The following is a 26803-nucleotide window of genomic DNA, read 5'->3' on the forward strand; positions in this document are numbered from 1 at the left end:
CTGCTGAGCAAGCCAAGTTTTATGTAGATCTAAAAGAAGTCGTCATGTTCACTGAACATTTAGTTCTTTTATTGTCATCCTCCCATGCCTTGCCGTTTGATTCTTATGTTTGCAGTGCCTCCTCTCTGTGAGGGCTACTTTTATATGATATCAGGATATGTTCATCACTGTCAGGAAGTTGAGCCGTGTCAAGAGCCTGGAGGCCATATCGAATGAGGGTAGGCTGCGGAGAGTGAAAGACATTTATGAGAATAAGGGAGAGTGTGTCTGCATGAAGGCATCAGAAGAAGACTGATGGAAGCTGACAAACATTAAGAACCCTAGAGAGAAAGAGGGTGTATGCAGTAAGGAAAAAGAAAACACGAGAAGCTCTCTCGCTCTAAGTAAATATGTGAAATTGAATGAGGACGCAAACTCAAATAAACCATACGGTTCTCCCTGGTGAGTCACGGTCATGAGTCTGAAGTGTGTTTGTCCTTTCACAGTCATCATGGCCTTTCCCCCTTCTATCACAGTAGAGATGTACTTCTTTAGTATGAGGCACTTTCCATGAATATGGTACAAAATAAGGACTGAATCTCTTAAAAACATGTTTTTTTCTTTGCCAACAAATTAATATCAAGAGTTCAAACTAATGTCAGATGATCAGTTTTATTTTCTGTTCAATTCCTTTGATGTTTGGCAAAATTTTGAATGTTTTTAAATGTATTTTGAAACCTTAATTGCGTAATTTCTTAGAAATATGTGTGAAATAAACATAAAAAATAGCTTGAATGAGTAACGGTAACACCGTTGGGAAGTCGTGGCCTAATGGTTAGAGAGTCGGACTCCCAATCGAAAGGTTGTGAGTTCGAGTCCCGGGCCGGCAGGAATTGTGGGTGGGGGGAGTGCATGTACAGTTCTCTCTCCACCTTCAATACCACGACTTAGGTGCCCTTGAGCAAGGCATCGAACCCCCAACTGCTCCCCGGGTGCCGCAGCATAAATGGCTGCCCACTGCTCCGGGTGTGTGCTCACAGTGTGTGTGTGTGTGTGTTCACTGCTCTGTGTGTGTGCACTTCGGATGGGTTAAATGCAGAGCACAAATTCTGAGTATGGGTCACCATACTTGGCCGAATGTCACTTTCACTTCACATTTAGTGTAAATGAAGCTGTTGTTAAATAGCGATTGGCTAGTTTGGGACCATATGTTAGATTATAGTAGTGTTGGGCGATATGCTCAGTTGTCATGTCGTCAACCCGTGAGATTGTCGATACACAATATTATTGCGCAAATGTATTTAATTATTTATTTACTAGTTTCATTGCTGGAAAATGAAAGTGAAGGCTAAAAATCTAATGTTTTTAATATGACTGAATTTGAATTTGTATTTAACATAACAAATTATTAGAAACTTAAGTTACAAATAGAGCGCGAACAATGTATCATTTTGGCAATATTATCAGCCGATATGAGCCTGTCGCCGATATATCGGTATCAGCGAATATGCTGCTGATATGATTTTTTTTTTTACAGGACATATAATGCAGATAAAATGCTTGAAATGGTGTAATTACTTTGTTTGTCCAGCAAAGCGTGCTCCATTGTTTGCTACTGGCAACCTGGATGAAATGATTTTAAGCTCAAGTCTATGGAAAACCACTGAAATTTTGAACGGCCATATCTCTGTGACTGGGTGGCAAATCTGCACCTAATTCGGGGGATCCCTTCAGCTTGAGGAACCCTCTTGAACACTAATCAAGTGTACGTCTAGAATGTACGTCTAATGAGACTGCCCCCGTGTCGATAGCCAAAGGGGTTAGGGAGTTACAGCTGGTTAAATTCACATTCCGTCGCAAATACAGACATGGTTTTATGTTTATGCAGCCCAATACGCAACCAAATGCGTAAAAAGACCATATAAGTCATTAAAATCCGTAATCATGTCCCCACTGGATGCAACAAATGCCTTGTTTGTAATGGGTTTTATTGTTTTAGTCTTGTCGTGTCATGTCAGTGTTCTGACCGGGACACGGCAGCACAGAATGGTGAGGGGCATAACATTTCTTTCACACGCTTGAGCTATTCAGCCAATCACAATGCACTGGATACCTGGCCAATCAGAGCACACCTCGCTTTTCAGAATGATGGTCTTTGTAAAAATTGACGTGTTTCAGAAAGGTGAGGGTATAGAGGAGCAACATTAATGTACATCATATGGAAAATAATGTTTTTTGACCTTAAACCACATAAACACATTGCGTTACTCCAAATACACAAAATAGTGTTCTTATTAGCAACGTCAAATAACCCCTTTAAAGGATAAACGAGTTTAAGGACTGTTTGACTTTCAGAATAAAAATTTCCTGATAATCTACTCACCCCTATGTCATCCAAGATGTTCATGTCTTTCATTCTTCATTTGAAAAGAAACTAAGGTTTTTGAGGAAAACATTCCAGTATTTTTCTCCATATAGTGGACTTCAATAAGGATCAGTGGGATGAAGATCCAGATTGCAGTTTCAGTGCAGCTTCAAAGTGCTCTACATGATCCCAGCCATGTAATAAGAGTATTATCTATTGTAACAGTAGGTCATTTTCAAAAAAAAAAAAAAAAAAATACAAATGTATATATCGTGTTGAGCTTTTTGAAGATGCATTGAAAACTGTAATTTGGACCTTCGACCATTGTTCCCCATTGAAGTCCACTGTATGGAGAAAACTTTCCTCAAAACTTAATTTCTTTGCAACTGAAGAAAGAAATAAAATTAAATCATATATATAATATATTATAATAAATTATCAGGAATATTTCTTTTATCAACAACAACAACAAAAAAAAAACGTTTAATCTATTTCAAATAAAAAATATGTAAGGGATAATCAGTGGTTTGCTGTGCATTAAAGAATATTGCACAATGCACAACATGGAAGCCAAGAACGACCCGATGCGAAGTGCATTTAAAATCCTTTAATGCATGGCAAACCGTTGATTATCCCGCTTATTCTATGGTCATTTGGCAAGTTATATTATATTTGACCAAAAGGGTAAAAATTACAGTTATTTTTGTCAGTTAAAGCTTGTTAGCTCTAGTATTCTGCATGCTTCAAATCAGACACAGAGATGAAATAGTGCGATAGATCACATTTATTTAAATGTATTATAGCATTTATTAGTTATTTAGTGATCGAGAGAAAGAAGAGCAAGAGAGAGAGATGACGGTTGTTTGTGCTTTACCTGCATCTGGGCATCTCTCTACAAACAATTAATTACTTAAAAAACAGCTATTTAACCACCTTGCTGTTGAGGAATATCTTTTAGCGTTCTAGTTACTAAGCTATTTTATTAGTAAAAATCAAAGAGAAGCATTGACAACAAGTTTATGTGTGTGCATAGCGCAATCTGTGATCTCCGACCTCTCTCTTTCCCCGTCTCTGTGTGTGTTTGTGTGCATCAATTAAAGCAGCACATTAATATGGAATGATGAATAAACTGACTTGGAAGTACAGTACCATGGGATGGTACTGGCGCAGTGGATGAGACACATGCCTTTGGTGTGAGAGACCCGGGTTCGAATCCACTGTGAGACACCAATGTGTCCCTGAGCAAGACACTTAACCCCCAGTTGCTCCAGAGGTGTGTGACCTCTGACATATGTAGCAATTGTAAGTTGCTTTGGATAAAAGCGTCAGCTAAATGTAATGTAATGAGGCCCCAATATACTTCAAATGAAGTTCATTTTCACTCTCCATTTGAGGGCAAAAAGGAGTTTAAAAAGGCAGCAGCAGCAGTATGGTGTAACATTTATTAAAACATACATTTATTAAAACATTGGTACTTTGGTACAAGTGATTGTACAAGTGCGGATATATTTGTGCCAGCTTAGCTATTCAAAACTCCAGTGTGTTCATGTTGGTAGTGACTAGGCTGAGGATATTTTTCTCTTGCTTGACCTCCGTTGAATGAGAAACGATCCCGAAAAAAATTTCACGTCAAAGAAGGTGTAGTTTCAGAACACACCCACCAATTGCGTAACCTCCACGAACCAATGGAAGCTTAAATGTGTTTAGGCGCCAAAACAAACTCCCCCAGAAAGTTTGCTTTGGTCAGCTGTTTTGAACTGCCAAAACTAACCCAAAACAAACTTTGTTTCACCCTGATTTTGTTTGAAATGTCATATCGAAATGAATATTTTGTTCTTTGATTTCGTTTGAAGTACCAGGCCTTAACCTGTGCATTAAACTGTTTTAACAAATACCTGCCAGCCAATTAAGAATCCAGTATTCAGACAGACCATGGAATAATTCTATTTTAAAATGTCCTTTATTCCTGCAATTGCACAGATGAATTTTCAATATTAATTACTCCAGTCTTTAGTGTCACATGATGCATCAAACAAACAAAAGATCTTACTAAACCTAAACCTTCGAGCAGTAGTATATCTGGTATATCTAACAGCAAACATAGGATTTGTGCCTCTATTGTTTAAAAAACAAATTAACGTTTACCTTAACTTCTGGTAAAAAAAAATAAAAAAATACCTGAAGTATAAACGCTCCACTGGATGTTCTCATCCAAGAGCCAATGAGCCTTCTACTGGCTATAAAAGAGAGTAATTGATCTTTACCTACAGCATCATGTGACTCTCATACAGCACGGCATCTTAGAATGGATATCTAGCCTTATTTAGATGAAGACAATAGTTTTGAGATGTCTTTGTGCAGCATTTATGGTCACCAGTGGATTTGTGAAGCCCATCTCAATGTGTCTGTGTCAGTTTTAGCTTCTAGTTGATTATGAGGCAGTGCAGTTGTCTAAGAGATCACAGGCCATGTAGTGTAAGTGTTGTCTCTGTTGGCATCTCTCATCATTACTGCTGAACAAGCCCTTCTAACGCCCTAGAGGTGATCTCGTCAGAAAGAGCCAGGTGCCTCCAGCTAGATGCTGAAGTTCTCCCATGAGGTTGCTGTTTCTGGTATCAGGGTGTCGTCACTCATAATCCTCAAGAAACTGCTTTTGGAAAATGGGAACTTGGAAGTTCTGACACTTTTCCTCAAAATGGCTGATTATTATTGGTGGACAATAGTGGACAAGCATAATGTTAATTTTTTTTCAACAGTATTTTTGTGCATTTTTCTTATTGTAAAAAGATATAAAAGTTATTTAAACTAGGCCAATTTAATTTAAATTTTGTGAGATCTATGAAGTTGGAAATGAATGTAATTCAATATATATTCTCTGAAAATAATATACACTACTGTTGAAAAGTTTGTTTGACAAAGAAAATAATACTTGTATTGATTATTGTAAGGATGTATTAAATTGATAAAAAATGACAAAGTAATTTATTGTAAAACATTTCCATTTCAAATAAATGCTGCTCTTTGAAAATTTGTTTATCAGAGAAAAAAAGGTATCACATTTCACATGATAATAAGAAATGTTTATGAAAATAAAAATCAGTGTGTGTGTGTGTGTGTGTGTGTGTGTGTGTTTGTGTATAAAGTGCTGTCAAATGATTAATTGCATCCAAAATAAGTTTTTCTTTACATAATATAATGTGTGTAGTGTGCATAATTATTGTGTATATATAAATACACGAATGCATGTATATATTTCAGAAAAATTTTATGTTTATATATTAACCCACCATTGACGAGTTATCTCTTCATTTAGAAGACAACGCTTCCCCGCCAAAGATTTTATATGGCTTTTCATGTTTTCACTATTATACACTCGTGGGTGCTATTACACATCTTCTGAAGTAAAAAACCTCCTAAACAAAAACACACATGAACAGGACAGAGAAACGAGTGATCTCTTAAATAAATAGATAAATATGAAAAATAATGCGATCATCAGGAATAGACAGCATAGAAATGAAAACTAGGGCTCGGCGATATATCTAACAATATGATCATTCGCATCTAGTCAGTAAATCTGGTCCCATGATTACCACTAAATCGCCATCACCTGCTTTCAAATGGAGCGGCATTTAATAGACACGGGGTGTAGATCACGTAGATGACAAGTTGATATTGCATTCATTATCGCCTTTGATGAATACGCAATATGAACACGATATTATGTAGCTTGTCAGTGATCTACAGCTCTGTCTATTAAAAGCATTAGTCAACTAATCGCACGTTTATTAATTAATAAACCATTTAAATCTTTATAATGAGCCTTTAATTGCCTACATAGCCTAGTAAGCACTCAAGGATACACATAAAGCTTGCCACAGCACACCAGGAGAAGTAATGATTATGAATGTGTCAGTGCAAAATAGTATTTTTTTTATAATTTGATAAACTAGTGCTTTCTTTGTTTTCAGCTTCAGAGTTGAAGTCGACAACACTGACACGTCATTTTTGCAGTGGTGATCGCATGTTATTCATGTTTCAAACAGATTACATAATCTGAGAATTTCTTTTTTCATTTGAATCGTTTCATTTGAAAGTAGACATTTCACTCTCTCTCTACATATATTTTTTATGTCTGTAAGGCAAATATATACACAGTGTTTTGCGCTCAAGTTCACAGACTGAGACAGCAGAAAGCGCATCCTGTTTGCTTTCATAATTTTACAAAAGCACAGTATTGAGTGAACAAAAAAAAACGTAAGAGTCTTCACAGATTCAAAAGATGTATTACTCTTATCTGTATGATCAAATATTAAGATTATTTTAAGTGCAAGCTAACACACTGGCGCCTCCATCCGTCCTGCAGTGAGTGCGCTCCTGTTCAGCTTCCACACTCCGCACAGAGATTTGAACAGCGCACATTTCTTTAGGTTAACATTAGATTGAGCAGCCATGTAAAGCTGCTAATACTTACATATTTCAGAAGATAAGCCACCAATTTGAGATCGATGAATGATAGGCGAGCATTTGGAGGTCCTGCCCGATGTAGTGTATTACCATAGACTAGCCTTTAACAATCTGTTAGTCACGGACTGTGTGACTTTCGCCTGTGGATTAATCTTTTTTTTTTTTTTGGTCAATCAAACTTCTTCTGGCTGATTATTGATTAATCAACTATTAGGGGGCAGCCCTCGAGATTTGTTGTGCACAAGCTAATCTGAACCCCTACAAAGATACACCATGAGAAAAAGTATCTGATAAGAGTGAGGTTTTCCTATCCTATTTCCTATATCTAAAGAATCCAGAATGCATGTTATTGTGGATTATGGGAAAGCCAGACCAGTATATCAGGTCGATACAAAAGCCAAGGCACACAGCTGGAGATCCCATGTGAATTACAAGTCATTGGGACTAGTTGATAGTATGTACTATATAAAGTAGGATCTAAAAATCTGCGGAATATCTCCCACGCGACTCCATGAAACAAAGAGGTGCTCACAGGAGAACAGAATCAAAGGTTGATGAACAAAGAGCCTGTGTGAATAGAACACAGACCCCTCAGAACTTAAGAGATATTAGTTAATGTTTTTTCCTGGCTAGCGGTTCTGGCAGCTGAGGCCTGTTATGAATGAGAAATCTTGCTGCTGATGAAGAGAGAGTTTCCTGCAGTGAGAGCGAATGCACCCTGGGGGAACTCGGGAGGGCTGAGGGAGCTGACAGCTCGAACCTCCAACTGAAAAGTTCCTGTCAGACTTCCACACTCGCCCTGTCCCGATGGGAAGGGTGGTGGGCCTTGAAAAGATTGGGAGAGGAGGAAATGAAGGATAGAGCAGGCAGAGGTTACTGGGTATTTCTTTACTTGCAGGGGGTATAAGAGAAGAGGTGGTTGAAAAGTCACAAAGGTGGTGCTCTTCTGAAAGCTGTGTCTCTTTTGTGCCCTTTTCCTCTCACACTTCTCCACCCTGCTTAAATTGACGGAAAAGCAGGAACATCATGACCTGCAGGCAAAGAGAGAGGTAAGCAAGTCAAAATGCAGGCTTTGTGCTTGGTGTTAGGATTCTGAGGAGAGAGCCCTGACCGCAGGGGAGAATCAGAGGAACATACATACTGTACACTTGAGATTGAATCATTTGTCTATTTTTGAGCACAGAACCTGCTGTGAGCTGGTCCTTTTTCCTAACATTATCAAGCAACATTAGCAACTGTTTCATTTGTGTAGTTATTTCTGTACTTTTATGGAACAGAACATGCAGCATATTTATTTTTTCTTATTTTGCTTTCATTTTATCTTTTTCTTTTTGATTTGCTCAAAGTTTTGTTTATGTTGTAGATTTTTGTTTTTTAATTGTGCAGCATTTTGGGTAAACAAAATTACATTAGCGACTAAATAACAAACATTTTTTTAAATGTTCTTTCATTTTGTCTCCTTTGAATGTAAGGATTTGCCTAAGTTTTCTTGTTTTTGTCAAAATTAAATGTCATCAGCAACCATTTTATTTCTATATTGTGTCATTTTTGTACAAAATAATATTCTGCATTTTTGAAATGGCATTTTTAAAATTCATTTATATTTGAATTGTGCAGCATTTTGGGTAAACATAAAATTACATTTAACAACCAGTTTTAGTAAAACAGTATTATTTTTTCAATTTTCTTTTCGTTCTTTTGGTATAGGAGTATTTCAAAATCAGAATCAGAATGAGCTTTATTGCCAGGTATGTTTACACATACAAGGATTTTTTTTCCACAGTGCAACAGAATGACCGTTATTAAAATAATAAAATAATAAAAATAGAACAAGTAAATAGGTAATAATAATATACAGATTGACAATTGTATGTACAGGCATATAATAATAGACAGTTTTGTTTGTACAGGTGTATTATGTGCAAATTCTAAATGTAAACTAAGTATGTGTGTTATGTGTGATTGTCTGAGGGAATAAACTGTTCCTGTGTCTGGCCATTCTGGTGCTCAGAGCTCTGTAGTGCCGACCAGATGGCAACAGTTCACAGAGGGAGTGTGCTGGATGTGAGGGGTCCAGAGTGATTTTGCCAGCCCTTTTGCTCACTCTGGATAGGTACAGTTCTTGGAGAGTAGGGAGGGTTGTACCAATGATTCAATGATTCAAACAGCAGTCCAGACTGTCCGACATAGTCTTCTGAGGTCAGATTTGGTAGCTGAGCTGAACTAGATAGTTACAGAAGTCTATAGGACGGATTCATTGATGGTAAGGTAGAACTGCCATTGACTGTAGTGTTGTCTGCCAAATTTAAAAGCTTGACAGAGGGATCCTTTGATGTGCAGTCAGAGAACACATCCCTGAGGGGCACCAGTGCTGATGGTGCAGGTGCTGGATGATGATTTTCCCAGCTTTACTAGCTGCTGCCTGTCTGGCAGGAAGCTGGTGATCCACTGACAGACAGAGGTGGGCACGGAGAGCTGAGTTAACTTGGAGCATTTGAAGCATGAAGGAACTTCACACAGCTCCAGTGATCTGTTGAAGATCTGTGTGAATATATGGGCTAGCTGGTCAGCACAGGTTTTCAGACAGGCTGGTGTTACACAATCTGGGCCTGGTGCTTTCTTTATCTTCTGCTTCCAGAAGACCGGGTGCGTGCACAATCTGAAGTGCAGGTGTGGTGGAGAGGGGGGTTGCAGGAGGTATTAATGGTTGTGTAGAGAGGTGTTCAGAGCTGGTGTAGGGTGTTTTTTCAAACGTGCAATAAAACTCACTAAGATTGGCTGTCAGTTGTTGATTCCACCATGCTGGGGGATGGTGTCTTGTAGTTGGTTCTGTCTTTCAGACCTTTCCACACTGATGCTGAGTCACTGGAAGAGAACTGAATTCTTAGTTTTTCAGAATAATTATTTTTTGCCACTCTGATCTCCTTTTCCAGTGTGCATTTGGCCTGTTTATACAATACTTTGTCCCCCTTCATTCTCTTTGGACCGACGGAGCTGTCTGAGTTTTGCAGTGGACCATGCTTTGTTGTTGTAAGTTAAATGGGTCCTGCTAGGAATGCACATATCTTCACAGAAACTGATATATGAAGCTACAGCCTCTGTGAGCTCGTCCAGATAAGTGGCAGCAGCTTCAAAAACACTCAAATCAGCAAGGTTGAAACAGGCTTGTAAAACCCACTCTGTTTAATTAGTCCACCTGTGTTAACAGTCCTTAACACAGGATTAGCTGATTTCAGTTTCTGCATGTAGGTCGGTATAAGATGAACCATAAAGTGATCAGAGAGCCCCAAAGCTGCCCATGGGACAGAGTGATATGAATGCTTTATTGTGATATAACAGTGATCCAATATATTAGTGTCTCTGGTGGGACATGTAACATGCTGTATTTTGGCAGTTCATGGGAGAGATTTGCTTTATTAAAGTCCCCGAGAATGATTAAAACAGAGTCCGGTGTTGTTGCTCTTTCTCTGTGATCTGAACAGTGAGTTTCTGTAAAGCCAGGCTCACATGCGCTTGCGGTGGTATGTAGACAGTTACAAGAATGAATGAACAAATCTCCCATGACGAGTAGAAAGACTTACAGTTAATGAAAAGCACTTCTAGATCGGGACAGCACACCTTCTTTAACACAGTTACATCTGTACATCACCTCTGATTCTGGGTTGCGATCGCCTTTGAACAGCTGAAAGCCCATCAGATGTAGCGTGCTGTCCAGTATGGCGCAATTAAGCTAGGTTTCCATGAAAAACAGACAGCAGAATGTGAAAAATCCTTGTATATCTGGGAGAGCAGAAGGAGTTTGTCCATTTTGTTGGGTAGAGAGCGGAGGTTCGCCAGATAGATGCTAGGCAGCACCGGTTGAAATCCGCACTGCCTAAGCTTCACGAGCGTGCCGGCTCACTTCCCACACTTGCATGTCATGTTTCATCAGCGCTGCTGCTCCGCCAACTACAATATCCAGCAAAATGTCAGAATAGTCGAAAACCGGTGAAATATTGGGTGGTGTGTACTGCTGAATGTGAATCTCTGGTGAAACTGATTGCAGGGATATAAATAAAGACAGGACAAACTAACAAAAGCATAAAAACAACTGCGGAGCAGTCCACGGAGGCAGCCATCTGCGGCGCCATCACAAGAGAGTGATTTGCTCAGGTTCTTCTTTTTTTTTTACACAGTACTTGACTGTAAAACCTATCTGTGAAAATTACTAAATGAAGCCAATTAATTTCACATACAATACTAAAAGTTAACAGAGGTAGGTTTTTTTTAAAGGGGTCATGACAAGAACAATCAAATTTGCCTTGATCTTTTGGCATATAAGAGGTCTTTATATCATTATGAGAGTACTGCGACCATCAAAATCAAATACAAACCATTATTATCACTGACGTTAGATGCAGTATACAGATGCCTGTTCTCAATTAAACGTTATCCTTTTTTTTTTTAACTCACTGGGTTTTATAATGTTTGGTCAATCTGAAGTGGCGTTAGCAATAATTGTACTTCAGTAATAATTTTTTTTAATTTGCTGTCATTATCTTTTCTCCTTTAAATTTGAGTTACCTACAAAAAATTATTAGAACAAGTCATTTCATTAAATGAAATATCTTACAAATTGTTTTTGGGTTGGTCATACAATAAGACCATGGGATGTGTGTGCTGTTACAAAAGATGTGTTGTTAAATGCACTGTAAGTCCTTTAATGTATAAAAAAAACCCCTGCAAAATGAGTAAATGTAAACCAATACATTTCAAGTTGTCCCGATTAACTGCTTTTTTAAATGAATACATTTTTAATTACAGAATAGATCACTCAAAAATACAAATACTGTTATTTTTTTAATCTGTAATTTATTCTATATTTTACATTTGAATTTGAATAAAATAAATTTTTCAAGTGGATTGTTGCTTTAAGAACTGTTATTTAACCTCACTGTGTGAACACTGTAAATGTGAACCATCATGTGCTTTGTGGTGGATGCCCATTGTAAAGTAAGTTTGACTTCCAAAGGACTAAAGTTGCTTAGGCTGCGGAGTTTGCACATTGCACCAGCTATCGTCTTGCAAAGACTCACTGGAGAGAGAGAGAGAGAGGCGGTAAAGTTCAGCGGCTGCAGCTGGAGTAGAGTCATCACAGCCAGCAAGAGAACAGACCAGCTCTGTCTGAATCACTGCTCCTGCATGCATGATCGGCTAACCATCGATGTGCCAATCAGAAGGTTTTAATTGGGTAAAAGAGGGCAGAATGTTGCCTGTTGCAGTTATAAGGAACCGTTCCATCATCTCCTCCACCACCTCCTCCCTGTGCTGCCCACACTTGTCTTCCATGCAATCTGAGTTTTGTGCTCTTCGTGGTGTGTATGAAGACATTTATGCACTCTAGGGGTGCTTTGGAAATAAAAAGCATGCTCATGATTTTAGATATCACACTATGACAACAAAATCGCCTGTAAAAATTAAACCATGCGATTGGTACATGCTGTTCCTCACTGGAACTAGATATCAAATCTGGGTGAAGCAGTGCTTTTTTCCAGTAGTTTTTGCAGTTATGACAATCACTTTTTCCCTATAGTTATAATTTTTTTTTCTTTCATCTTTCCCCCCACCTTTTTTAAATGAGGCAGGACTTCAGCATAGTGTGTGTAGCTCTGTTCCAAGCTCTGGTGAGCTACTGTCTTTATAGACCATACTAGAAAAACCCACTTAAACCAGCCTAATCTGGTCTTAGCTGGTCTGGCTGGGAGAACTGCTGGTCACCCAGCTAAACCTCATCTTGGCCAGGCTGGAAAACAAGCTAGACCAGTGGTTCCCAACCGATAATGAAAAATGTTTCTTGAAGAATCATGTGACACTGAAGATGCTGAAAATTCAGCTTTACCATTACTGTAAATTAAAATATTTTGAATACTTTTAAATTGTAATAATATTTCACAATATTACTGTTTTAACTTTATTTTTCATCAAATAAATGCACCTTACTTTGCACTCTTAAGTATTCTGCTTACTAGGTTTTTTAAAAGGAATCAATCATATATTGATAAAAAAAAAAATGATACACATACACATTATTTCTCCATATCATTAAATCTTGGCTACAACCTGAGCTTCAAAGCCCAATTACGATATACAGTATAACAAAGAGCTTAACATAAGACGCAGACCAGGCAGACAGGAAACCTCCCCAAACTGCACCACTGTCCTCTTTTTCGGGTCCACACCTTATCCCCTACCTTTTCCTTTCATCTCCGTCCTGTTTTTCTCCTCCTCTTCTGTTGGCTGTTATATAAAAATAGTCTTTAGTGGGCTTAACAAAAGAAATGAAGAAACATAACTGGAAATAGCAAGCTTAATCTTGAAGCCTTAGCTCATATAACACGTTACTTATTTTGAGGTTATGCAGATGAACCGACCTTGTTGTTGTTGTTGCTGCTAATTATCTGCAATTAAATCTCCAGTTAAGTTAGCTGAGATAGAATTAGCACAGTAGAGACATTAAGCTGATTATATTATCTGACATTTTAATCAGGTTTTTTTTTTGTGGCCTGTATGCCATGCTGTCAGTAAACTTCAGCGCTTTTGTTTTTTGGTTCAAAGCATTATGTGCCATATGGCTTTTTATTCCAGCTTCTCTTAAGCAATTAACCTGGGAGCTATCATTTCAGATTGTCTCAATTAGAGCTTCATTACAACTTCATTCCACAATACAGAATATAATTTTTACAGAACAGCTTTTTATTCTTTTTATGACTCTGAAAAAAGGCTGATCAGACAAGAACAATTATGACTATTCAGACCACTGTTGAATGACATTTGAACAAATGGCTTCCCCGTTTTAAACACTAGTGTGTTGAAGTGTTCTGTGAGTCCCCCTTCCATCTTTTCAATTCATTGAAAAAAACATCCACCAAAAAAATAAAAAATAACTTTACAGCATATTTATATACTTTCCCTCATTAGAGGGGCCAGACATGTTGTGCTTCTTCGCAACAGTGAATTTCGACAGATAATGCATTCCCTCTTTGGGTTTGAATTTTTTTCTTTTTCTTTTTTTGGTCATATTTACCCCTTTAGTTCAGCTCCTCATTAGCATTTGAATAGTGTTTCTTCTGCATGAAGTAGCGGCTGATTTATTCAATAATTTATTAATTGGTTAATTAATCTTGTTGAAACAGACACTTTAGGTTGTAATCCCCCGTGCCCTGGGACTGTCGTAAAGAAACAAGCCTGTCCTTGAATTCTTATTTCTTCAAATCCTACTTGTCATTCTTTGTCTTCACATAATTCGATTTTGAGCCTTGTTTTGGTTCGAAACAATGGCAGTCATCAAATAACAGCCAATCCTTTGTGTCAGGAGCATTATTCTCATCAATCCTGCCCTCCCCAGATAATTTGTTTTCATCAGATTTTTATAGTTACCTCATTTGTTCGTATGAGCCTTTCCTAAATGTCAGTTCTCCAAATGTGGAGCCTTTTTCCCCACTATCTACACCACACTTTCCTCTAGGTCTCTTGGATTGACTGTCATGCTACTGTTTGAGTTTGAAGTTGAATTGGAGTTGGAGTTGGAGGAGTTGTTGGAAGCGAAGGCATGTAGATAGTTCTGTGTTAGGCCGTGGCCGTACTGCTCGTTGCTACCCGTGCTGGACGTGCTGGTGGTGGAGGTACAATGGACAAGCATGCCATGTAGGGACTGGCTACGTCGGGTCCAGATGACGCTCAGACGCTTGGCGTAGCTGTAACATGTGGTGGTGGTGATTTCACCCACATCAAAAGAGCAGCTACGCTTCATCTTGAGTGCTTGCCTCAAGTCTGAGCCTCCTTCCCTTCCGTCATCTCCATCTTGTGTCAATTCAAGTGAGGCCAAGACTTGTCTGTCCACGTATCTATCTTTCTCCAGAGACTTCCTCAACTTGAGCCTACCTGCTTGCTTTTGTGTTAGCGTGGGAAGTGTGTTAGATGGGGAGTAATAGAGTGTCAATCTCTCACTTTCTGGTGTGAGAGGACTAAAACATTTTTCCCTCACTTTCCCGTCTCCCTTGTGACGTCTGCCACGGTGAGGCTCCGGGCTCTGTTTAGATTTCGGGGGAGAGCTGGGCTTGTGTTTGTCTTTTGTTCTTTGGGCCAAGAGTCCATTTGGCAATGCCACCATCATCATACTGTTGTTTCCGTTCGTCTGGGCATAAACATCCACCCCTTTGGCTGGAAAAAACTTTCCCGGCCTGTTGGCATCATCCCGACACTCTCCGCAGACACGATGGCGCACCATCATGGCCACAGTGAAGACCAGAAGGGTTACTACCACCACGCCCCCCACCATCACTGTCAACGTGCCGCCCAGGAAGTGAGCGTGCAGAGAACGACATTCTGTATAATCCTCTTTAGTGCTGAACTGGATGCAGCCCAGCACCTTTGTAGTAGCCAAGGAGGAGATGCCATCATCGAATATGGCCAAGACGCACAGGCTGTAGTCTGCTCCTGACACCAAGTTTTTCAGCAGGAAACTATTACTGGTTGGAGGCAGAATTCTGACACCAAATAGAGAAAGAAGAGAATATTTATGAGAAATTAAACAACATGTCAAGGAAATATCCAGACAGAAATACATCAAGCACAACAAAGTGAGCTTTAGAAGCTATGTTTTGTTGTGAAAATGGCTTAAATCAATACCCTGCAATGAAGGGGATTCTACAAAAGAGCAAATTAAGAATAAGCTACAGATATTGTGGATGCACCAGTCTGACAAGTGGTGAAGCATTTTTACATTAAGGCTAAGAGGATGCCGACATGCTTCTTGCCTTCTTGCCACACTAGTCTTTACAATCTGCCATCTCTGGCAGAAACAGTGTCCGTACAGTACCCTTTAATAGACTTCATTGACTGTGTCCAGTGCATTTGCTTTGGCTGCTTGGTATATACAGTATGTCTGTAATGAAAATGCTTTGGATGGCTACACCTGATTCAAGTCCTTAAATTCACTTTACTTTGAGAGGTAATTGGCAGTCACAACAGAAGGACCTTGAACAATTTTCAGTGTCCTTTGCACTAGTTTCAATAAGCTATTTGCCTCCTTTCTTTAAAGATTCAATTATCTTTTGTTGAGATTCGCCAATTGTATTAATTTATTTATTTATATTTCCTTGAGTCTCCACCTCAGTAAAAAGAACTGTGGTGTTACTGAATATGCGCTACACTGTAAGGAATAAAATACATTTTAATTCACATTCATGTAGACTTCTTTAGATCAGTTCAGGCCAAAATGTGTGCTAGTGATTTTTCTGTTCTGTTCTTGTTTTAACATTAACAGTTTTTCCATCTTTATATTAAATGAATGGTATATGAAGCAGTGTCTTGCTGTAACCATGATGTTTGATTTAAAAAAAAGTTTTCTTTGGTTATTGACATTATGCCACAAATGCTGTCAATAGAGTTTAAGTAGTATTGAATGTGGAACGTCTCTTTAATGTGGAAAAATGTCTAGGAAAATCTCTCTAGTTTAGCAATGCACTCAAGGTGGCCAGTCAGTATGCATTAATGTCTGTCTTCTGGCCTAGAGTAGCTTACTGTGTTTACTCTTACAGATTCCTGCACGTTGATGGGAATAGCTGTAGTAACAGGTCTATTATGAAGATGCCTGACCTCCCACTCATGCACTTCTCTGCCTGCCATCACTCAGCAACTGCTGCTACTTCTGCTACCCCCATCCCCCTCTCTTCAGGCAGTCCTCCTGTATCTATATATATATATTTTTTGCTCCTTTGTCATCCAAACAAGCCCATCACCTTCACCATTTATTATTGATCCCAATCCCTGGAAATCTCACTGTACCTTTCTTTTGTTAAGCCTCTCAATGCATGTCCTTACCATGCAAGAATTGGTTCTTCTGTGCATGTGCATTGAATGTTGCAGCTCTCTTCAATGTTATTGAGTTGAAGAGCCTCTAGTAAGGTTGTAAAGGAAAAGGTAATGAAAAGAAAAAGTGAGATAAACCAAACAAATTGTCAAATAAAGACTACCATGAAGGAATTTCTGTTTTCATATCTGTAATAGGATATTTGCATGCAAGCTATGTTGTTTGTGCATCCAAATACTGCTGCACAGTATGCAAAAATGATCCATATTCATGATCAGTAGTTGAACATTTCCTAGATGATGTACTGCATCTGCTGAAATTCTGAAGAGTGCAAAGAGTGGACACTTCACTATCCCATGAGAGAACACAAGCTGAAGAACCATCAGACTTGAAAGATGATAAAAAGCCAGGTGGCTTCTTTGTGTAGGTACTGTTTTTACAGAGAAACTTTCTTTTGATTTAGATATTATTAAATTAGCAGGCAAATAAATAGTTTTCTTGTTCGTTGTTAGAGTGTAAAAGAACAAAGCCAACCATTACTGACGTCCGCCTGTCTAAGAACAGTTGGTGTAAGGGACTCTCGCAGCCCTACGCTTTGTGACCTGCCCTATCTCTCTATCCCCTTTCTCTCACATTTAGATCCATTTCACTCTTCCTGATTCATTGTGACACCATCTTCAAATGTATAGGTTTTACCCTTTTAAAGGGTCCATCCTGTTTTCCCCAGAGCCAGCAAGTCTTCTCACGCCACTGCTCTGCTTTCTTTACCCTCCCTGGATATAAATAGCTGCCTGTATCTCTTTTAGCCTCATGGCTCAACTTGAATGTTCTGTCCGCTTTAGGCTTTGTCTGTTTCCTTTGGCCGTATCCTTCCATCAATATCTGAAGCCTATAATCCATGAACATAAGCACCAAGGATGTTTACATGCATTCACTTGAAACACATGAAAACCAAACACTAAAACCAAGACATAATTTTCTCTTTTTTTGTCAAAAGTGATGCAACAATACAGAAACAAGGTATCCTTACCTGTAAACAAGTCCACCATCAGCTGTGCTGTTGTACTGGATCTGATACATCCACACCAAAAAAGGCGCTGAAGATCGACCCATTTTCCAGCGAATCTGTGCTGAATTGGATGTCACACCTAGAACTCCTATCAAGGTTTCTGTGCCTCCATTACTACTTCCACTTCCTCTTTCTCCTGTATCTCCCTTGCCTCCGGTGGCATTCCATACAGTCACTACACCAGTCCCTGCCCCTTCAACCCCACCACGGCCACTACTTATATCAGAGGATCCAGGGTCTCTGTGGTTGATAAGAGTTATTGTACCATTCCCTCTATGAGGAAGAGGGATGATCTTCAAGTCTACCAGAGCTGTGGATTCCCCTGCGGCATTGATGGCAATACACGTATAGGTGCCATCATCTCTGGCACGGGTCACCAAAAAATCCAGTGTGCCATTATAGTACGAGTGAATGCGACTAGAGTTGGCCACAATACGGTCATCTGGTGACACCCAATGAATGACTGGCTCAGGGTCACCAATGGCTCGACATTTAAGTGTGGCTCTTTGGCCCTCCAACACCCACAGTTTGTTGGTATTACGGGTGATCAGTGGAGGCTCACATGTGAACTCTTCCTCTGGAATGGACCAGAAGTATCGACCCGCCAGATGAGTAGGTGTGGCACATGTCTCCATGTCGTCTTCCCGAATCAGTCGTCGTAGCCACAACAGCTCACAGTTGCAGTGCAGGGGGTTCCCCCCAAAGTTAAGGCTGGTGATTGAATTGTACGGTGTTGGACTAACAACCCCAATCTGGGATCTGGAAAACAGTGGATCAGGGGGAAGTGTCTGCAGTCTGTTCGAGGTCATATCCAGTCGGGATAGTTTATAGAGCTCACTGAAAGAACCCTCAGCAATCTGGTCTATTAGATTGTGATCTAGATTTAAGGTGTGCAGGCTAGCCATATTCTGAATAGATTCCCAAGGAACCCTACGGAGGTTATTGTAGGAAAGATCCAGATCCTCTAGAGTTAGCAGGAAGTCATCAAAAGCATCTGCCGAAACATCTATGAGCTGATTGTTGTTGATGATAAGATGCTGAAGGTTAATAAGACCTGTCAGGTCCTGAGGCCCCACCACTGTGAGACGGTTGGTGTCCAAGTGAAGCGAACGCAAACTCTCCAGATCAGCAAAGGCCAGTGGTTTCAGAGCATGTATGGTGTTGCGTGACAATGTCAGGTCAACTAGTCCTGTCATATTGGCAAAGTCTGCACCTCCCACTTCCAGGATGTAGTTGTCAGCAAGACGCAGCTCCACAGTGCGGCGATCAATGTTTGGTGGCACAAAAAGAAGACCTTTATTCACACACAGTGTGCTCAGAGACTCTGATAAGTTCCGACACACGCAATGGATGGGGCAAATGGACACCATGCCCCATGTCTCCCCTGCCAATACACCTTGTCCACTCCGCAGCAGTATGGAGGTGAGGAGACACAGCCGGAAAAGTGTTGACTTTAGCATGGGACAGGGGCGGACATTTGTTGTGCTGACTGAGATAGATGAAGCAGGATATTTTCTTGGTTGTATCCATTTCAAGCTCTCCTGTTCTTGCAACAGATTGTTTCCTCTAGATGGACTCCCTGGTTCTGTGCGTCGCATGGTAACCAGGTTGTCCACAGACCTGTGTAAAGAGATCAAAAATTAGAGGCTTCAACTCAGATTGGAAGAAGTTGAGCACTCTCTGTCTCCCTGAGTCCTAAGCCTGCTTGTCCAATCACTAATCCCCTGCACAAATGCAGTTATCCATTATTTGCCACTGAGACTTGGTGTTATGCCTAGTCATTCATCCAGTATATGCTCACTTCATCAAAGAGGAGCTAATCATGAGCCAATCTACCAGTGTCCATTGCTTCAGATTAATGGTGTACCTGGAACCCTTTGTCAGTTGTTTAGATTTCAAGGCATTTATCATGTGCCCAGTAAGAACTTTAAACTTTTCCACTGGTCTGTGAACGAAAGAGAGACTCAATTTGGCTGCCAGGGACAAGCCCCAAGATGATCAGTCACATTCTAAGTGATGAATGCCTTGGCTGTCTTCTCATCGCAGATGTGAGATTATGTGGCTGTTGTTGTGGCTGTGTGTGCAGACAAAGTGTATATATTTACCCAAGTCTTATGTCTTTCTGTTTGTTCTCCTCCCTGCTCTCCTACAGGGGTCTGAATACTCCATTAACCTGATACATAACTGTTTGTGTGTGTCGCACACATGAATAGAACTGCTCCAAACAATCAGTGCAACAACAGTGGGGAGCGACACAAACAGCAATGAGTGTGTAAATGAATTTTAATTGATTTCACAAGACCGAAACCCTGTGATATTAAACATTTGCAAATGCTTGCATTAGTTTAATACGTCCATCAGTCACTGTCAACAAAATGCTGCAATGTTATGCTGATGATTCTGTTTGTTGTTTGTGATTTTGGCCTGTTCATTTCAGTCTTACGTAATGACTACAGTATCACACTCGCAAAGCAGTTTTAAAACGAGAGTGTATGCAAGTGAGAAAGGGAAAGATGAAGAGATGAGATGGGGCAGCGTAGGGAGTAGAGTTATATCCTATAAATAACCATGTGCAATTGGCTCAAAGCTGTATGTGTGCAAATTTGCTATAAAGAATGAGTACCCAGTGGAATTCATATTCATTGTTCTGAATCTGGAATTACACTTACACTTACATTACAAATATCCTGCAAACAATTGTCAAACCTCATGAGCTTCTACCTGCCAACAGTATAATATTTTGTGCATGGAGGGAAAGGAGAAAAATTACTGTCATTTTTCATACCTGTTGTGTCTGTTTCATCAAGATTTAAAATGGTTTCCAATCCTTTCAGTTCTTTTATAGACAAACTGCCCAGCTAGTTCCATCATTGCTTCAGATGAAAATCCAGAGGGAAACACTGTGGAAATATTCAGGTGTGCTAAGGGTCGATTTGTTCCTCATAGTGAACTGCTGAAATTCATGATGATGTGAATTTGATCTGTGGTCAGATGGATGACAGTCCTTCATCCTCATTGCTTTGCCGTTCTTTTCTTTGCCATGAGTCACTGCCCTGTTTCCATAATCCTTAGTGAACCTCAGTTAAATGAAATTGGGTTTGTCTTTTTTTTTTTCTTTGATTTTCATTGTTTCCGAATTCTCCTTTATTTATCTCCTTTACACAGCATTATTAAAGTCAGAATCCAGTGAAAGCTTGTATTATTCAAATCATCTTTTATTTGCAAAGGTGCTTCCAGTAGCAAATGGCTTCCAATCCATTTCATCTCGGAGTGAACTGCCAAAAGAAACAAAAATCCCTCTTAATTAATATTTAACTACTATTAAAAGCTCACATTCCCTTTTTATTATCAGCCTCTTTTTGTTCTCTCCTTTCTCTTGCATAGACCTTTAACTCAGATTCCACATCTTTAAGTAGAAAGCATGCTGTGTATCGTTCATGTCTGTTTGCTGATGTCGGAGTCTTACACTATTGAGGATCCTAAATTAATTGATTCTTCCTGTAAACTGGCACATTAAAGCAAATAATCCAATTAGACCTGCTTTCAAGCAGACCCTGTGGGTCTGACTGAGCCAAATAAGTGTGTATGTGTGTGCGCACACTCTTGTCTAGATGGACTAGAAGTCTATACACTCAATTTCACTGCATGATTCCCTCTTTATTGTTTTCTCTCTAATCCACCCTTAACTCTTGTAGCCTTTCTGCTCTGTCTTATCTCCTTATCTCTGTCTCCACTCCTCCTCAACCTCTCCTAAATACCTAAAGAGTGAAAGCAAACATACACCAACCTTTTTTTTATTTTTAATTCCTGCTTATGTCCATCCAAGAGAACTGCTGCCCTCTCCAGTGGTCCCTCCAGGGTCCCTCTCCCTCTCAGGTTCCTCAGGGAGGGATGGTGGCATCCTCACCCCTCATTTCTCTCCCCACTGCTTCTTCTGTTTTTACTTTTGCAAACGGTCCACGGAAACCCTGCCCTCAAAGTAGGACACCTACAGGCACAAAGAACCTTCATATAACCATGCGGTTGAGCCCCCACTGATGTCGCTTATTGCCATAAATCAATGCCTTCTTTTTGCTTTTTCGTTTCTCCTCTGTATTCTTGAACTGCACGAGTCTGTGATTTGTTGGTTCTGATGCAGAGAGCAAGTCGATGTGAGAGCAAGTGTTTGCGACTGCAATGTGTCTGCTACAGCAAGGGCAGAGTGAGAGGGAGGGAGGGAGGGAAAAGAGAACAAGAGTAGAGAGAGAGAGAGAGAGAGAGAGAGAGAGAGAGAGAGAGCGCAAGAGAGAGGGAGGGGAGAGTGGCAGAGCCTGAAACAGTCTTGGCTCTCTATATGAGGGGAGAGATGAAATGCAATGGTAAAAATGGCAGAATGGGTGTGCATTGGCTGACTGGGGTGTGAGGTTGGATCTGGAGAGGAATTGCCCTAAGCTTTGTCCCTATTGACAGTACATTTTTAACAGCAGGGCACCATCAGTCAGCAGACACACTAAGAACTTTTGTCACCAATTCTCCCATAGTGTCAATTTTCATCTTCTGTGAATGCAAATTCATTATAAATCATTAAAAATGGACAATAATAGCTGATTCTGAGAACTTTTGAGAGATTTATGGGTTGTTGGAGGTGGGCAACAAGGGTATTCTGATGCCCTTTACAGGATATGACATGGGTCCAACCCTATCCCTAACATCTTTGTTTGTTATTTTTGCTTTTTAAGTGAAAAAACACCTTAAAATTAGTGAAAAATGAAATAACAAAATTAAATTAATAAATGCATAAACTTTCAAATATCGATGAAAACTGTAACACCTTTGACAGTAATGTTCAATTTGTTTACATTACAGTAGGTATTTTGAACTAATAATGGTTTTTATTAGTAAAAAAAAAATGACGTACTATGTTTTTAAATAATTAATATTCATAATACTTGACCTAATATTAACTTGAAATGTTAAAATGTATTAGTTTAATAGTTTGGGGTCTGTCAGATTTAAAAAATAAAGATTTTTTTTCACGCTTGCCAAGGCTGCATTTATTTGATCAAAAATATATTAAAACAGTAATGCTAGTAATGCAGTAATGTTTTAAATGCTAATATTTCTGTTTTAATATATTGAAATACTGAATTACTCCTGTCTTCAATGTTACATAATCTTTCATTAAGCATTGTAATATGCTTTATGCTCAAGAAAGTCAAAACAGTTGAAAACAGTTGTGCTTAATATTTTTATCAAGTCTTTTTTTTCTTCATAATTCTTTGATGAATATAAACTTCAAAAGTACAGCATTCATTCAAGGCATAAATCTTCTATAACATTATAAATGTCTTTGCTGTCACTTTTGATCAATTTAATGCATCCTTAAAAGCATAAAAAAAAGAAAGTAAAAAAGAAACCCTACTGATTCAAAACTTTTGAACTGTAGTGTATGAAGGAACAAACATTATTAATAAATGCTGAAAATGTATTACTTATTGTAGCTGTTGCATTTAATGTTAACAAAATGAATCTTGTTTTAAAGTGGTAGCCTAAAAACAATGTCGTGGCCCAGTGTTATGACTTACTGTTGATGCAAGCGTTCACGGTTCAAAGCCCACTGTCTTTACCAAATCATGAGAGAGCCGTTCTTATAAGCTGAGCTGTATAATCATCTCATGAGCGTGAGGCTAATACAGCTTTACACGGCCAGCAAAGTTGAGAAGTAGAGAAGGAGCCAAAGTTGTTCAGTCCAAGTAACGCTTTTTCTCAGTTTCTCATGTTCTATCTTTGATTCCCGTAATCTTTGTTTTTCTGGGCTCTGTGATTTTAGGTGAGCATGAGTCACTCAGTCTTTATGCAGGTCTATATATAGAGGCCTGACTGCATGCAAGCACAGCTAAGCGGACGGCTCGCAACATTGCCAGAGGCCCGCTTTAGCCCATCTCCACACACTCGGAGCATGTAACCAGTAGGCTCAGAGTCTGCTTAACCTCGCTGCAGCTGACGGATCAGACTCAAGATTTGGCTGGCAAGCTAAAATCAGCCTTGGTTCAGTTAAATCATGTTTAAAAAAATGACAGATCATGAATAATACATTTAAGTACCATAAGACAAATATCAATGATTCATGTGTATATGTACATTGCGCTTGCGTAAAGAAAGAGACTGCAGCTGCTGGATCCAAGCCACAACTAATTGCTGTGAAAGAGTGATTCCAGCAGGGGTACATAACACACTGGGGGAAACTTAAGCGGGTTACTGTAAGATTTAGTTTTTGGTTCTTGAACCCATAGGTGTGTTTTTATAGCAATATTGAGAGGCTGTAACGAATTTATTTCCTTTTTAAGGAAACTAAATATGTGTGATTTGTCAATTAACGTGTACATTTATTTTGTAGTAAAATATGCATGACTGTTCAAAAGTTTAGGCTTAGGCCTTCTTTTTTGGAAGGAATTTAGTATTTTTATTTTCATTGATCATAAGTAAAGGTAAAGACTTGTACACCCCCCCCCCCCCCCCCCAATAAAAAAACATATTTTAAATGTTTAAATATTGTACTTTTTAAATATTTATCAACTAAACTTGGAATAAATGTATCTTGGTTTTCACAAAAATATTTAGCAGCACAACTGTTTTTAACAGTGCTATGCTTGTAATAAGAAATCTTTCTTGAGCATCAAATAGCATATTAAAGTAATTTTCTTTCTGAAAACTGAAATAATGGCTGCTGAAAATACAGCTTTGCCATGACAGGAATAAGTAATATTTTAAAAATATATTCAAATAGAAAACTTACTTTAAATTTGTAATAAAAGTTTACTGCAATAATTGTATTTTAGTATATTTAACAGTATTACTTTTTTTTACCTGTATTTCAAGTAAATGCAGCCTTGGTGAGCATAAGACTCAGTGGTGTATGTGTGTATATAAACAATGCAAATGTGCAGGATTTAAATATAACAATCACTGGTTCCTCACAATTTGAGGACTTAATCTTATGTACTATTTATCATAGATATTCTTGCTGCTGGTGCCTTTCTCATTAACGTGTATAAATGATGGTGTGTTTTGCTGATGGGTGATATTTCATACTTGTTGAGGTTTGAAAGATGAAAATAAAAATAATACAAATGTCTTGAATTTAATTAAACACCCAATGTGGATTTTACTTATGAATAAATTATCTCCTAGGCCTTTCTCGGTTTCTCAGCCGATTGCCCTCAAAATTGTCAAAACTTGTGTAAGATTTCATTATAATAATATTAGCTTTTATAGTAATAATTAGCTATCATGTGAATATAATATGAATACTTTTCTAGATTGGTGTTGTTTAAGGCATATTTGAGTCTTTCTAATGAGGCTGTGGAGACACAGAAGGTTGGGAAGCAGAGTAAAGCACAGTGGACTTGAGATATTTCAGCACCCTGGACAGCTCCAAAAATGAGCTACTTAAATCGGTTAGATCTGCAAGACTATGTTGTGATATCGCCATCTGTACTTCCATCTGTCTTGTTATACAGGTCCCGTGGCTGGATGGTTGGCATTGTAACTGCTCATTGTAACCATGTATTCTTCTATGTGGTTACTCCTCATTTCTAAATGTAAAAATTCAGACAGGTAGCCCTGAATATATCAACAGCCTGTCTGTGCTTAAATGTTTAAACTCCAGTGTTTTCTCTCTCCCGCTCTCTCTCTTCCCTGATTTTGTCCAGCCATTGTGGAGAGCTTGTGGGCAACAAATTGTTTCCAGCAATACCCAGTGGTTTACCACTAAACAACACTGTCCAAGCAAAGCTGTTTCTTTTACCAGGCATGAGAAAGCTTTGATTATTGTGGATTTAGTGTGAAGTGTGAGTGTGAAGTGACATTCAGCCAAGTATGGTGACCCATACTCAGAATTTGTGCTCTGCATTTAACCCATCCGAAGTGCACACACACAGAGCAGTGAACACACACACACACACTGTGAGCACACACCCGGAGCAGTGGGCAGCCATTTATGCTGCAGCGCCCGGGGAGCAGTTGGGGGTTCGATGCCTTGCTCAAGGGCACCTAAGTCGTGGTACTGAGGGTGGAGAGAGCACTGTACATGCACTCCCCCCACCCACAATTCCTGCCGGCCCGAGACTCGAACTCACAACCTTTCGATTGGGAGTCCGACTCTCTAACCATTAGGCCACGACTTGCATGCTTGTGCTCTTCAGCATCATTGTTATTTTGTATTGAACATGTGGACAGGATGTGGTTGTAGAATCATGTTATTGAAAATCCCTTGTTTGCTCTGCTGTCCTGCAAAACATTAACCCTCTGTTATGTATTATTTTACCATTGGGTAAAAAAAAAAAAACCCAAATTCAACAGTTTTTTCCCCCTTTATATTTAAAATAAATACTTTTTTATTGTTGTTTCTCTCTGAATTTTGTTATACTTTATTTTATTTACTTCAGGAAATTATTGCCTGAAGTAAATTGCACATCCTTCTTTGAAATATTAATGTAGTTATCTACATAATGTAGTATGATTCTGACAATAAGGCTTAATTCATGGTCAGTTTTTTGCATTTCTGTTATTCAGAATATGTGGGTTGTCTTCTGTTTTTTTTTTTCTGAGTCAAAATGTGTCTGTTGCCTGGAGGCAGCACTACCATAGAGGGTTAAACTTGCTTCCCGTCGCAATGGTTTTCAGTACATCAGTATGCACCTTATTGTTCAAGTATGCAAAGTCTGTAGCTTCGGGCACTTTATCTTACACAGCATTAGGTACTTTATGTCTCTAGCATTGTGTCTGTATGTCTGTATGAAGTTACATTTTGGATGCACATGATTGATATTGTATTAAGACAAAATAGATCACCCAAAAATGAATTATAAATGCACACTCATGTCATTACAAACATTTTTAACTCTGTGTAACATAAAATATATTTTGAGAAATATCTTTCTTTGTCCATAAAGCCATCAATGGTTAACAACACAGGTTTACTAATGTTCTTGAAAATATCTTTTTTTTTTTTTTTTTTTTAACACGGAAGTAAGCTATTTTCTGTAAATCTCATGTGATTCATTAGGTATATAACTAAAGAATGACAAAGTAC

The 26803-nt window shown here is 38.9% G+C and overlaps 2 protein-coding genes across 3 annotated transcripts in view; one reads left to right on the forward strand and one right to left on the reverse strand.

Moving 5' to 3' along the window:
• The window catches only part of LOC132117285 (pyruvate carboxylase, mitochondrial-like), a 148680-nt gene that overhangs the window by 98119 nt on the left and 23758 nt on the right, over positions 1-26803 (forward strand). The gene's annotated exons all lie outside the window — the stretch shown is intronic.
• Positions 13525-21026, reverse strand: lrfn4a (leucine rich repeat and fibronectin type III domain containing 4a). 2 transcript variants are annotated; one of them, XM_059526455.1, is made up of 3 exons: positions 20516-21026; positions 17692-19350; positions 13525-15336 (listed from the first exon to the last, which is right to left on the reverse strand). In XM_059526455.1, exons 2-3 carry the CDS (start codon positions 19326-19328, stop codon positions 14295-14297), a joined length of 2679 nt encoding a protein of 892 aa, XP_059382438.1. In that variant the 5' UTR covers positions 19329-19350; positions 20516-21026; the 3' UTR covers positions 13525-14294. The 2 variants fall into 2 exon arrangements, with proteins under 2 accessions (XP_059382438.1, XP_059382440.1); XM_059526457.1 differs by having other exon boundaries at positions 17692-21026.

Source organism: Carassius carassius, chromosome 36, assembly GCF_963082965.1.
Source record: "Carassius carassius chromosome 36, fCarCar2.1, whole genome shotgun sequence".
Classification (NCBI taxonomy): Eukaryota; Metazoa; Chordata; class Actinopteri; order Cypriniformes; family Cyprinidae; genus Carassius; species Carassius carassius.